Below are 13,074 nucleotides of genomic sequence, written 5' to 3' on the forward strand. Positions count from 1 at the left end.
TTAATTTGTACAACAAATTTCAACCGCAAATTCGTCGCGGATCTTGAGATATCTTCAAAACCCTAATAGTCGCTTCAAACCCTAATCTTTATATACCCGCGCGCAATTTTCTTCATATCTCACAAACCATAAGTCCAAATAACACAAAACTTGTATAGATAGCTTCTTAACACAAATTTTTACATTTTCCCAAAGTTTGAGCCAAAATTTCGTTCGGAAACTCAAGTTATGGCTCCTAACACTACTTTGAACAAAACCACTCACTTACTGCCTTTGATTTGAATGCGTTGTCTTTAACTCCCTATAACTCCTTCACATAAACTCCAAATTCAAAATATCTTTCGCAAAAGATGTATGTCTTGAAGTTGCCCTTCCAGCCGCACCTTCCGATCTCCAAAAGCTTCCGTAAGACTCCTCTTAAACTCAAAAAATTAACAGTAGGTCTCAAATTGACACCTTAACCTCAAACGGCTTTAACTTATTCACCCGAACTCCAAACCCTATAAAATTTGCACAAAAATTGTAGCCAAAACCCTAAAATTTACAATCCTTGCCTCTGATTTCCTAATGGCCTCTTTGAAGTCGCCGAAACCCTTATCAAGGTCGCGGGCAGCCTGCTAAAAGCCCATTGGGCATGGATTTCGACCAATGGGGATGAAGATCCTTATTTCTACCTTCATCCAACCATGCCTTGGTTTCATCTCTCCCAATTAACCTCCTATTAGTTTAAATCTTCATCTTTAGGCCCCTATCTCCTCTCAAGGCTTCATACTTAACATTAAGATTCTATAACTTTTATATACTATAATCAAACTAAGTAAGGAAAACAAAATAAAGTTTTTTTTTTTTTTTTTTTCTTTTTATACCAACTCTTTTTAATTTAATCTATTATCCACTCTAACATACATTTAGATTTATTAACATTTAATGTGTACTAACTAATTTTTACATACTATAAGCATTTACACTACGACAACGTCATGTCTTTTGGACTTACAAATACACCAACAACATTCCTACATCTAATAAATGATGTCTTTTGAGAGTTTTTAGATGATTTTATTTTTTGTTACCTAGACGACTTTTTAATCTATTCTAAGAACATAGAAGAACATGAACTTCATATTTGTCGTGTATTACAAAAACTAAGAGATGCCAGACTCTATGCCAAGATAGAGAAGTGTGTATTTCACACTACTCAAGTCAACTTTTTAGGATACATCATTTCAAATGATGGACTTATGATGGATCTTAAAAAAATTTATGCTATTATGGATTGGAAGATCTCAATAATGATAAGAGATGTCTAATGCTTTTTGAGATTTGTCAACTACTATCGGATATTCATCAAAGACTTCTCTCAAATTGCAGCTCCACTTACACATTTGACTTGTAAAGACAAACTTCAATGGAATCAAGAAGCAGAAGTAGCATTTGAAACTTTGAAGACCACCTTTATTTCTGCACCAATCTTATATGGCGTTGATTTTTGTAAGCCATTTTTGTAGAAACAGACAAATCAGACTTTGCTTTGGATGCTGTATTGTCACAAATGGGAACAAATGATAAACTTCACCTTGTAGCTTTTCATTCCAGAAATTTTTTAGCACCTGAGATCAACTACGAGATCCACGACAAAGAACTTCTTACAATTGTGGATTCATTTCAAGAATGGCACCATTATTTAGAAGGTTCTCCTAGTCTAGTTGTCGTGTATATGGATCACAAGAACCTTAAATATTTTATGTCAGCACGTGTTTTGAATTGTCGCCAAGCCCGTTGGAATATATCTTTGTCAAGATTTGAATTAAGATCACTTATTGATTGGAAAAACAACAAGGTTTGTCCGATGCACTCTTTAATGATCTTATCTTGCACCAAAGGAAGGAGATACTGCTTTTGATCAGCAATAGATAATTCTCTTCAAGCTAGAGCATCTTCATCTTTGAGCAATGAAATCAACACTAACTGTTGATTTAACTTTCATTAAGCAAGTTCAGTCAAGTATGTCTTCTAATCCTCTTATTCGTGATATTAAGGAAAATCCTTCAAAGTCTCATGATATTTTCGAAGTTTGAATTCAAGAACAATCTACTATATTTTGAAGAATGCCTATATGTTCCAAATGGTGAAGCTTGATTACGTGTTCATCAAGCTCATCATAACTTTTCAATAGTAGGATATTTTGGGTATAATAAAACTTTGGAACTAATATCCAGGGACTTTTGGTAGCTCCAAATGTGGAAAGCAGTCAAAGATTTTATACAATCTTGTGATGTTTGCTCAAGATCAAAAACTCCTCGTCATCGACCTTACGGACTTCTTCAGCCATTATCCATTCTAGAACAACCATGATCTTCTGTTTCTATGGATTTCATCACAGATCTTCTAATCTCAAGTTCTTATGACTCTATATTAGTGATAGTAGATTGTTTTATCAAGATGGCACATTTTGTACCTTGTACAAAATCCATCACAAGTGAAGAAACAACTAAGCTCTTTCTTGACAATATCTATCACTATCATGGATTACCTAAGGATATTATATCAAATAGGGGAACTCAATTTGTATCAAGATTTTAGCGGAGTCTTTTCAAGATTCTAAAAGTGGATGTAAAACTATCTTTGACATTACATCCTCAAACTGATGGACAAACGGAGCGTGTTAATTAAGTTTTAGAGCAATATTTAAGATATACCATCAACTATCAACAAGTTGATTAGACAACTCTTTTGCCATTGGCAAAGTTTGCTTATAATAATACGGTATATTCTTTTATAAAATTAATACCTTTCTTTGCTAATTATGGTTATCATCCATGACTTGATACTTTTGACTTTTCGAAAGCTGATAATCCTGTGGCAAAAGATTTGGCAAATCATTTATCACAGCTACATACAACAATGAAGGCACAGTTAAAAGAAGCTCAAGAACAATAAAAGATCAATGCGGATGTCTATCAAAAGGAACAACCACCATTCTACATGGGTGATAAGGAATGATTAGTTTGTCGCAATATCAAGACAACTTGTCCTTGTGACAAGTTGGACTATCGAAGGCTTGGATTATTTTCTATTTCTGTACAAATCAATCCAATTGCATATCGTTTACACCTATCAGAGTCAATGAAAATCCATCCAATATTCCACGTGTTTCTTCTTGAACCATACAAGATAGTGGACATACTAAGAAGAAGACAAGCTCCACCTCCTCCTATAGAAGTATACAATTATGAAGAGTTCAAAGTTGAAGAAGTCCTAGATTCAAGGAGACGTCAAAATAAATTAGAATATCTTGTTCATTGATGCAGATATGATACTAGTGAATATACATGGAAACGAATAAAAAAATCTTACAAATACAACAAAGGGGGTAGAGGCTTTTCATCAATGAAATATATCAAAATCAAGATGAAAACCTTTTTTATAAAAGAAACAAGATCTAGGCAAGATAACATTCTACTTTCAATTCTTATTTGTAGCTTCTTTGTAGTTGTGACAATGGAAGATGGAGAACCAACAACCAACGGATTTGACTCAAGAGCCTTTGTTTGCTGACCTACCAGACGAGCCATTATAATTGTCACAACCTTCAAGATGACACAATCGAGATGAAGATCCTCAAGAACGACATGTTCTTTCTCAAATAGATGGCAAGATACAATGCATTTGGTATCACGACCTTGGAAGGGACTCCCGATATTTGGTGATTTTACTAGAAGTAAGAACAACTCATGATGGTGTTCTAAATGTTTTATTTGAAGGAAGTTATGAAGGCCTCAACAATGATCAAATAACTGGGTGATCTTCCTACCCTGGTAAGGGACACTATCGATGGTTGAGAGGCCCTATCAATCATCTTCGAAGAGAACAAAGATCAAAGTATGTGGCAAATTCAATTTGTGGCATCTTAGACTTCCTCGACATGTGATTACCGCTCCTCACAAAATTCGTCTCTAGAAGGGGAGTTAATCTCACGGACATATATTTATTGTAATTGTTACCTAGGTGATATGAATAGGTAGAGGTAGATAAAAGTAGATTAATTTCATAATACCTTATAGAAAAGCTTCCTAAAAGCTTCATAGATGCTGCTTTGACTTTACATATGTTTATACTTGATTGATAGGTTAGAAACTTGGTCAATAAGTTAACCACATGCCACATATGTTGGTAGCTTGCGAAACAAGCTAACTATGTAGTATCCACATGAAAAACTTACCTTGCAAGTTAAGATACGTATTGTATAAAGTCAATACATTTTTGGAGGTCCTATAGAATGTCGCCACATAGCTCCTAAGTAGATAGTATATATAGAGGTAAGAGTGAAGCCTTCTTCACTCTTGTCAATTCCTTTCTTGCTTCTAGTCTAGTTTCAAGGGTCTCTAGTTTTCTTGCCTTTTGCAATAGTCATTCTAGTTTCATTCTTAATATACATATTTAGTTATTTCTATTTTGTCATCTTTCTTTGAGAAAAGTTTCACTTGTTTACTTGTTTTGATTAAGTTTTTGTCCTTGATAGGTAGGCAAAGACCAAAGAAAGATATATCATCAAAGAAATTTGCATCTAAGATGCTTGCATCTAAGACTAAAGGTGATAGTAAGAGAAGTGGTAATAGCTCATCAAAAAGTAAACCATCAACAAGCAATGTTGGTTTAGAAAAAGATCAAAGTGAATGAAAATTAAGCCAATCTTAAAAAGGAACAAGAATTGTATCACCTACTTTTGGAAGATTTATTTTGTAAAAAAAATGTATCTAATTCATTGGAGCTAAGACATGAAAGAAGTTTGATAGTATATTTTATAATGGAAAAGTAATCAAGTATGATCCAAAGGTGCACCAAATCTTTTTTTCTCAGCTTTTAAGTCATTGTAGGCCAATAAAGATTTGACACATGGACTTTGTGTGGTTTATTAGTTTTATGCCATGTCCTTTTGCATGCTCATATGCAATATGGTTTATGGACTAAAGTACATATAATACATAATGTTCTTGATTTTTGCTGGATCATGGTATTTTATACAAGACTCTTTTTCATTCAAAATTTCATTGTCCTCTTTGATATCCTGGAACCGTAGGCTTTTGACTCAACCGGCCGTAGGTACCGCGGATACGGCATTTACGGATTGATCCTGTGCACAGTTGTCATGGAAAATGGCTGTCTCTGTGCAGTTCCGGAATTTTGAATGCCACCTGGATGGTGAGGGCCCGGGCATCAACTTCACAACGCATCCACCGCACTCCCACCTGCATCTCGCCTTCATTTACTAATCTCTCGCAGCCCTGATCCTCTTCCCCTCCCTCCCACCTTCCCTCCCTCTCTCATCTCGACGATCACGATCACGACCTGCTCTGCTTTGCTCTGCTCCTGATTCTTGGTTTTTTGTTTAATGTTTTTCCCTCCTCTCCTCACTTATTTCATTTCCTTGTTTTTAAATTCTCTTGCTCTTTCCAATATTGGTGATTGCTTCCAGTCGTTGCTTGCTTCTGGCACGGTAATCGGGACCTATTTGGTTTGTGTTGAGTTCATCGTCGTTCTATTGCCTCGGAAGAGTCGAGCTTTGGCGCGGATTGCTGGATTTCGGATTTGATGTTTTGTGTGCGAGTTAGGGTGTTTGGTAATTCTGGTGTGGTTTAGTCGGTGATTGAGCTTCTGATTGTGCGTCGGAGTGGATTTTTTCTTGGTTTTCTGGGCTGTGAGGAGGGAGGTTTTGATTGTTTTTGGTGGGTTGTGGGATTTGGGGTGCCGTAGATGTTTTAATCCGCGTGGACGTAACATCTAGTGTGGTTTGCTGAACCAACTAACAGGATGTTCATATTCATAAGTGGAACTGAAGAGCCATTGGAATCGGGAGTTAGAATTTCACTTGCGCATTGATAATCACCCTGTCTTCCTCTATTTGAGGTAAGGTTAACTTGCACTATCTCTATTTAGTAGAAATGCCCGATGTCGTTCAGCAACCCGTGGAACTATTGTTCGAATGCTCTATCTGCTTTGTGTACACTTGGTATGTATTGAAGATCGCCATACAACAGGCAGTGCAATTCGGATTGCATCCCACTCCTAAGGTCTACTGTGTGCATTGTGATTGTGAAAGGGAGGGCAGAAACTTCGACAATATGACTATCCTTTATGCCTTAGTCGCGAGAGGGACGGTTGTTCTTGCGGAATTCAGTGCCGCTTCAGGAAATTCGAGTACAATAGCCCGCCGCATCTTGGAGAAGATTCCTCCAGGCGGGGACAGTCGGGTTTCCTATTCTCAAGATCGGCACATCTTCCACATTATGAAAGCTGATGGCTTGACTTTTCTTTGTATGGCTAGTGATACATTTGGAAGTAAGATCCTTTCCTTACCTTCTGCCATTTTTCGTTTTCTTCTTCTGCACATTAATTTGAGAACCCGGATTTCGAACGCCAATTTCAACCTTGGATGCAATTTTGAAGTGGAATGGCTTTGAAAAGCTTCGGCTAGCGGCCAGAGGAACGCTAATAGTTTTATTCTTTTCTATTTTTATCGAACATGGCAGGAAGAATTCCTTTTTCATATCTGGAGGATATCCACATGAGGTTCATGAAAAGCTATGGAAAGGTGGCAAGCACCGCCTTGGCATATGCAATGAATGACGAATTCTCCAGAGTTCTGCACCAGCAGATGGAATACTTCTCTAGCAATCCAAATGCAGATACGATAAACAGAGTGAAAGGGGAAATAGCAGAGGTATATTATGTTGCAAGCGACTCATGGGCTAGGAATACCTTGCTCTTTCTACGCGTACTTAGCTGAATCACCATCTTTTAAATCTAGTGATCTATCGCATCTGCTCAAGGCTTGTGCGTAGCTTAGAGCTGTTGTTTAACTAAGTCCCTCTGCATCAGGTTCGGGCTGTCATGGTGGAGAATATCGATAAAGTGCTGGAGAGAGGTGATCGCATCGAACTGCTGGTGGACAAGACATCCACCATTCAAGACAATACCTTCCGTTTCAAGAAGCAGTCACGCCAATTGAAACAAGCCATGTGGATGAAGAATGCCAAGCTCTTGTGAGTTCTTTATCAATTTATGAAATGAGTTGTGCAGTTTTAAGTTTTCTCAATCTTTCATGAATCCGTCTTGTGGTCGGATTGAAGTAAATGTTCGTTGACGTACGGGAAAAGGTTGTAAGTAGAGAGTGTAGTAGTAGTATTTATGAAACGTCGGCGACTTCAAGCAGAATCGAAAGTCTTTTAATAGTATTAGGGCGACCTGAGTAAGCCAGAAACTGTGGTTCTGTGTGTTCATGACGGAGAATGTCTCCTGTCATTGCCTTCTAAAAACCCTGAAACAGAAGTTGAATCTCTAGTTATCTTTCAAAAGGTACGCTACTGACTACGGAAATTGATGTTTGTTGCAGGGCAACTTTAACCTGTCTGATCATAGTCTTGCTATACATCATCATTTCGTTCTTTTGTGGTGGAATTTTTCTTCGAGGCTGCCGAGGATAAAAACGTTTAGTGGAACTGCATTCCCATCACCTTTGGACTTTCTCTTCGATCTTTTCAGCATCACATGAAGAAACTCCCTGAGGATACATGAGTTAACATCGGTTTCTTTTTGATGACTCGGAAATCGTTTGTTGTTGTTGGGTGAGTGCTTTTCATTCAACTCCAAGGTTGTTTTGATAATATGAGCACCGCAGAGTTCACGACCTTAACAAGTTTTGTAAACTCTAGCAAAGAAAGATGTTCAGAGTTTGTGGTGGATTAATGACATGCTAAGCATTAGCAATATCCTTGAGTTCGGCTTTTGAATTGGCGGGATGGATTTTCCACTGTAAGTGTATAGGCTAGGTTGATTTAGTTGTATTGTGCTGACCAGCTTTTTGGGGGGTTTTATCCAGTTCATGTATAGAACTGGGCTCCTTAGGTTGATTGTAAGTTATCTATGGAGATGACATAATGACCTATTAATTAGTTTATCAATGACCATGCAGGACATCTTCAACAGGGTTTTCAGGTGCAAAAGTTTGATTCTAGATAGATTTCTCTCTCTCTCTCTCTCTCTCTCTCTCTCTCTCTTTTTCTCTCTGGCTGGTACTTGCTCTGGTGGTTGCATTTCTACTTAAAATGATTTGATCCTCCTGATTTTTTTCCTACTAATATATTAGTTAGTGTCACTATACCCTTGGTGGAGCATGGAACAGGTTATGACTTAATTTCATCTCCAACCTCATTCTTCGTTCTCTCTTACAGTGCAGCGAGTCCCATCACACACCTTGGCACCCCGTAGCTAGTGCTGACAATCTATTGTGTGCTTCCATTATGCTCCAGGCTGACCCGTAACTACTGTAGCTGAGACGATCCTATCCTTTTGTTTCGACTCTCATGTGGGCCTGAGATTTGAATTTCAGTTTCATATACAGATTGGGCACTTTTAGCAAAAAGAACATTACTCGTGTCCTGAACCAGCATTTGAAATCTACTGTGGTATCCCCCTCGAACCCGCAAGCATACTCTAAATCTTTGGAGCTCCTCATTTTCACTTTCAACTGAACCGGAGTTAATCTTTGAACAAGTTATCGTAAACTATTATTCAGCTCATGATCCCGTTGTGTGGCTTTAGACCTCCATATATATATTGGAATTTCTTGTCTCTTCAATTTTTCGTGAAAGAATCCTTAAGTTAAATTCTTAAGAATTCTGCTCAAGTTAAGAATTCTTTTTTTAGCACGTTTGATCCTGCAAAACTATTGAAGCATACTGCACGTTAAAGACATGGTTCAAATTTTCGCACAAACACATACTTACAAAGACAGTTCTTCGGTAATTTTTCATGGAAACCGTGCTTAATATAAGTTTAAAAACAAAATCAGTCATTACTTTATTGCGTCTGATTGTGATAAGCACCCAGCGACAGCGGGCAAGCATTAGATCTAAAAGGACAATTCGTATCGACGTGGATGAAACCGCAAGAGCATTAGTGGGGCTGAACTACAGAGGGTCTCAAGGGGAGTGTCGTTGGCGGGGCATGGCAACGCCGACGCATCAAGCAGAGCTCGCAGTACCTTTCACAAGGCCTCGCACATGTTCACAACAACGACACACGGAATGGATATGCTCTCCGGCACGCGACCTTTGAAGGAGAAGAGGGAGGCAGGAATCAGAAACCTCAGCAGAGAGGTGGGGCCTGAGCATTCTAGCTATGCGGAGGGAGACTGGGAAGCCATGAAGCAAATCGAACCAGAGCCGGCAACAGGCTGTGCCATAATTTTCTATCATTTGCATCATTTCAGAACATCATCTTGCGCAAGAATCGATGTTCGGCTCCTCGTTGCTTTGCTTGTGGCTGTGCACTCTGATCACCAGGAGTCTAATCGTTCTCACGACCACTCTTTCGTCTTCTTTCCTAACCTCAGCTGTTCGTTTCGTTGTGAGGAAGTACCTGCATCGGTTGGGTGTTTAGAAAGGAGGGCAGAATATTTGGTGTTGTTGACGAATTGGGAGTGGAGGTTGCAGTCCATTAATGTCATTAATGATTAGCATGCAAAGCCATGACCGTTTGGTCAGAAGCGGGCTGCCGAGGGGAGATTGGACCATGAATAATGTTGCAGGTGGAGGGAGTTCCAGCCAGCGGTTAGTAACAGCAGCTTGTAGCTCGAATATTGAGCAACCCTGTACAACGGAAATTACTGAGAGCAAGGAGGCTGTGAGTCACGACATGAAGCTGTCATTTGGGTGTGCAGACGATGACCATCCCGAATGGCTATCAATCGACTCCGTTGATATGCTATCTCTCATCAGACTTGGTCAGGATTCTACCTCCTCGGCGAGATAATTTCATTGCACTGAAGTGCTTTTTTTTTCTTTCTCCATCCTTGATTGTTTTGGTTATCGATGCTGCTGAGTCCTCCTCGCCCTGTGCGTGACAGTAGCGGAATTCGTTTCTACCTCATGCCCAGAAACCAGATTTCAATAAAGGATCTCATCAGGAGTAGAGCTTCGATTGGGAAGTATACTTTCTCTTAGATCAGCCAGGCTAGTGTGTGTGTTTGTGTGTGTGTGTGTGTGTGTGTCTGTCTGGTAATAGAAATGAACATAGAAAAGAAAAGGAATAAGCGCAAGCGCCACAGCCCGAGCAGCTTCCACGATTCCAAACTTCACGTCCAGCTTCACTGAGTGAGAATATAATAGGTTCCTGGTTTGTAGATCATCCAGAGGTGATGGTAAGGAAAGTGGAGATGCAGCATCACATGCACGGAAATTTCGAAAATCCAAGCAACTACAGTCCATCGACAATGGTGAGCCACCGTTCGACTCAGCGTGTCAGTAGGCTGTACGAAATCACTTTCGTCGGGACAAACATGGCCCCAGGAGGCGTCCATCACCCGGGGCCGACTGAATTTTACACAGGTTTATGCCTTATTTGTCACGATCCCATACTATTCCATGTCGATGGGCGAATCTGGATTGCTTTTGTCACAAAGAGTCAAATGCAAGCATTCACTTCAATTCTCTTGAAATCTAGCTGAGACGCAAGTTTTTCTTCAACAGGGGGAATTCAAAGGTCCAGCTGCCCTGCTGCGCACACCAGGAACGTAGATTGGCGTATGACGCAGACAATAGAGGGGTCATTGCGCCAGATCATGGCTGAGTGTCCTACCTTAACGTCAGCGGAACGTACTCCAACCGTGCGGCGAAAACACAATTGCCCTACTGCTGATTCGACCGCGAAACTCTTAACATGGAAACGTATGCGATCAGAACGTGGAGTCAAGTTTCAGCTTGCGTTAAACGCGATTGAAACCGGGACAATAACAACAAGCCATCTTGCTCGCAATATCTGGCCTGGTATTGCGACCGCCGAAAGCCGGATCTCGAAACGCACGCTGGAGTTACCAAATTATCGCGCCATATCCAGAGTTGACAAACGTCGTCAAGCAGTACCCAAACCCCAAGTAGCTATATTGGTCTCAAAGGATATAGAAGAATCCAGTAATGCAGCCAAGCGGTTCCCGGTAATGTCAAACAGTACTGGAAATCCATTGATGATGCCGTGGATCTTGAGGTCCAAATTTTTGGAAGCAGCTCGAACGATGCTAAGGGATGTCGCAGCTCCAGAGCCGATTACAAAGCAGAGATCTTGTGACTACAACCGTTATCTTGCCTTTACCGTGTCGCCTGAGCATTATTCCACCTTCGAGCCCATCGGCGAAAACGAACGCTCTAGATTGAAGAAGTTGAAGACGGAGCTCCAGGCCTTGATCGTTAAAGTAACAATGCTCTCAAGCCTTACTTCACGCTACAATTAACTTAAACGCGATGTCGTATGTAAACGCAACCTGCATAGTCGGCTATGTCATTCAAATAAAAAAACTCGAAGAAGAAAATGCTGTAGATCACGATTACTTCTGTGACGTTTGAATGGGTGACAGGTGGGCAGCGGGTACAAGAAATACCGTGGGTGTTTAGAGACACTGCGAAACAATTTTCACGCAAGGGGAGGCCAGGACTCCGCTCTCACGTACACCTCTCTCAGTCTACAAGCCATATCACGTAATTTCAGGTAATTCCTCATTCAACCATGACGTTCGAACCTCTGACGAGTTAAGCATTTACCGATGCTTGTGATCGAGATCATATAATGAAACTGCTTAAGTTGGTGTATTATTACACTCCATAAGAATTGAACATACTTCGTTTTCTTCTTGCACCAAAGTCACCAAGTTCATCATCTCTAAGAGACATTCATGTTATTGGGTTGTTTGTGAGATTTTCCAAGAACAATGAAGGATCCTGTCGATGGAATTCTGAGAATTTGCTCAGAGGCTTTGCGAGAAGACTTTTCCCGTGACCACCCGGAGAAACCCAACGAATGTCGACAGCGTTTGCATCGGCGGACCGTGTCCCCTCGGAGACCCGCCCAGCGTGGCCAGCTTCCTGAGCGCGCCGTAGCCATTCTTCGTCGTTGGATGTTTGAGCATTTCCTGAACCCGTAAGTTACTCAAAGACTGAAACTTGAATCGGTTAGCAATGTAGGTCGCCAATGATTAACTGGAATGGATAGATTTGTCGATTGGAAAACAGTTAAATGGTTCTTGTAATCTGACACCAGTTTGTTGCGGCGCAGGTACCCTGCTCTTGAAGAAAAGTGTTTTTTAGCAAGAAAGACTGGTTTGACGAGGCAAAAAGTAAATTTACTGAATCCTATTGCATGCTAGCGGTCAACCCCCCCCCCCTTTTTTTTTTTGTTGTGATTTTCGAGTTAATACACGGAGTGTCATTCCTGCTTTTTGAGCTTGCCGCAAATAGGCACTACCCAGTGATAGTTACGCTCACTGGATTGTAAACGTGCAGGTTTCCAACTGGTTCATTAATGCGCGGGTTCGACTTTGGAAGCCCATGGTAGAAGAACTTTATGAGGACGAGTTTGCACCGCGGTCAGAAACAGACGAAACTGACGGACCTGTTGAACAGCAGAGCGACACTCGTTGTGGACAGCGTTCTTAACCGTGACCACTGTGGCGACAATGAGTCGACCCGAGGGGCAGGGTTGGAGCTAGGAGCTTGCTGCCTCAACACTGAACAGAAACCGTCCTCCTCGGAGCCAGACGGTTCCAGAGATCTCGACGACAGAGCCTTAGCTGTTCCGGGGTTATTGTTGTCGTTGTTGTCGTTGATTGAGATCCAGCGACCTTGAGAGAAGTGTGAAACTGCTTCCATAAACGATGGATCCTGTCTTCTGTCATTCCAGCCGTGTCTTATATGCACTAAGTTAAATGAATAAAATGCCTTGCTATGTGAGCATAAACCAGCCAAGCGAGATTTGTCAACGTCCACTTTACTCTAACCATGACAGTCTTTGAATAAATATTAATTGTATTCTCCAAGGAACCAGAATCGCACTGTAACAAACTGGAGATATTCACGTGATCCCTAACTGCTCACGGTGAGATTTCAACCTGAATGCATGTCTTCACGAATCAGCGGTTGTTGCACGCGGCCCGGAGTCACAAAAAACTAGAAAATGGTGGAGTTTCTTAGTTATAGAGCTAATAAGCTGGAGCGAGGGTTGACATGCGAGTTCCAAGATATTCTC

The 13,074-nt window shown here is 40.6% G+C and overlaps 2 protein-coding genes across 8 annotated transcripts; both read left to right on the plus strand.

Annotated features, from left to right (window-relative positions):
• Nucleotides 1–5,305: 5,305 nt before the first annotated feature.
• LOC112281214 (vesicle-associated membrane protein 714) lies at nt 5,306–7,969 on the plus strand. Of its 6 annotated transcripts, none has more exons than XM_024517472.3 (6): nt 5,306–5,620; nt 5,811–5,907; nt 6,101–6,339; nt 6,531–6,721; nt 6,880–7,043; nt 7,394–7,969. In XM_024517472.3, exons 3-6 carry the CDS (start codon nt 6,123–6,125, stop codon nt 7,482–7,484), a joined length of 663 nt encoding a protein of 220 aa, XP_024373240.1. In that variant the 5' UTR covers nt 5,306–5,620; nt 5,811–5,907; nt 6,101–6,122; the 3' UTR covers nt 7,485–7,969. The 6 variants fall into 6 exon arrangements, with proteins under 6 accessions (XP_024373240.1, XP_024373244.1, XP_024373239.1 ...); XM_024517476.3 differs by having other exon boundaries at nt 6,105–6,339; XM_024517471.2 differs by having other exon boundaries at nt 5,306–5,497.
• On the plus strand, nt 7,486–12,794 carry LOC112281213 (uncharacterized). Of its 2 annotated transcripts, XM_090250071.1 has the most exons (8): nt 7,486–7,625; nt 7,973–9,784; nt 10,185–10,388; nt 10,530–11,248; nt 11,411–11,541; nt 11,758–11,970; nt 12,106–12,166; nt 12,333–12,794. In XM_090250071.1, exons 2-8 carry the CDS (start codon nt 9,502–9,504, stop codon nt 12,483–12,485), a joined length of 1,764 nt encoding a protein of 587 aa, XP_090106197.1. In that variant the 5' UTR covers nt 7,486–7,625; nt 7,973–9,501; the 3' UTR covers nt 12,486–12,794. The 2 variants fall into 2 exon arrangements, with proteins under 2 accessions (XP_090106197.1, XP_024373238.2); XM_024517470.3 differs by lacking the exon at nt 7,486–7,625 and having other exon boundaries at nt 9,657–9,784; nt 9,908–10,388.
• The last annotated feature ends 280 nt before the right edge of the window (nt 12,795–13,074 follow it).

Source organism: Physcomitrium patens, chromosome 4, assembly GCF_059467195.1.
Source record: "Physcomitrium patens ecotype Gransden chromosome 4, ASM5946719v1, whole genome shotgun sequence".
Classification (NCBI taxonomy): domain Eukaryota; kingdom Viridiplantae; phylum Streptophyta; class Bryopsida; order Funariales; family Funariaceae; genus Physcomitrium; species Physcomitrium patens.

Bases quoted from the DNA above. Each gene is read 5' to 3' on its own strand.
- LOC112281214 (XM_024517472.3), top strand. From the start codon at position 6,123: ATGACTATCCTTTATGCCTTAGTCGCGAGAGGGACGGTTGTTCTTGCG. The intron at 6,722-6,879 runs GTATATTATGTT...CCTCTGCATCAG, and splicing joins TGAAAGGGGAAATAGCAGAG to GTTCGGGCTGTCATGGTGGA. The intron at 7,044-7,393 runs GTGAGTTCTTTA...TGTTTGTTGCAG, and splicing joins ATGAAGAATGCCAAGCTCTT to GGCAACTTTAACCTGTCTGA.
- LOC112281213 (XM_090250071.1), top strand. From the start codon at position 9,502: ATGTCATTAATGATTAGCATGCAAAGCCATGACCGTTTGGTCAGAAGC. The intron at 9,785-10,184 runs GTCAGGATTCTA...CCTGGTTTGTAG, and splicing joins GCTATCTCTCATCAGACTTG to ATCATCCAGAGGTGATGGTA. The intron at 11,971-12,105 runs GTAAGTTACTCA...GTTGCGGCGCAG, and splicing joins TTTGAGCATTTCCTGAACCC to GTACCCTGCTCTTGAAGAAA.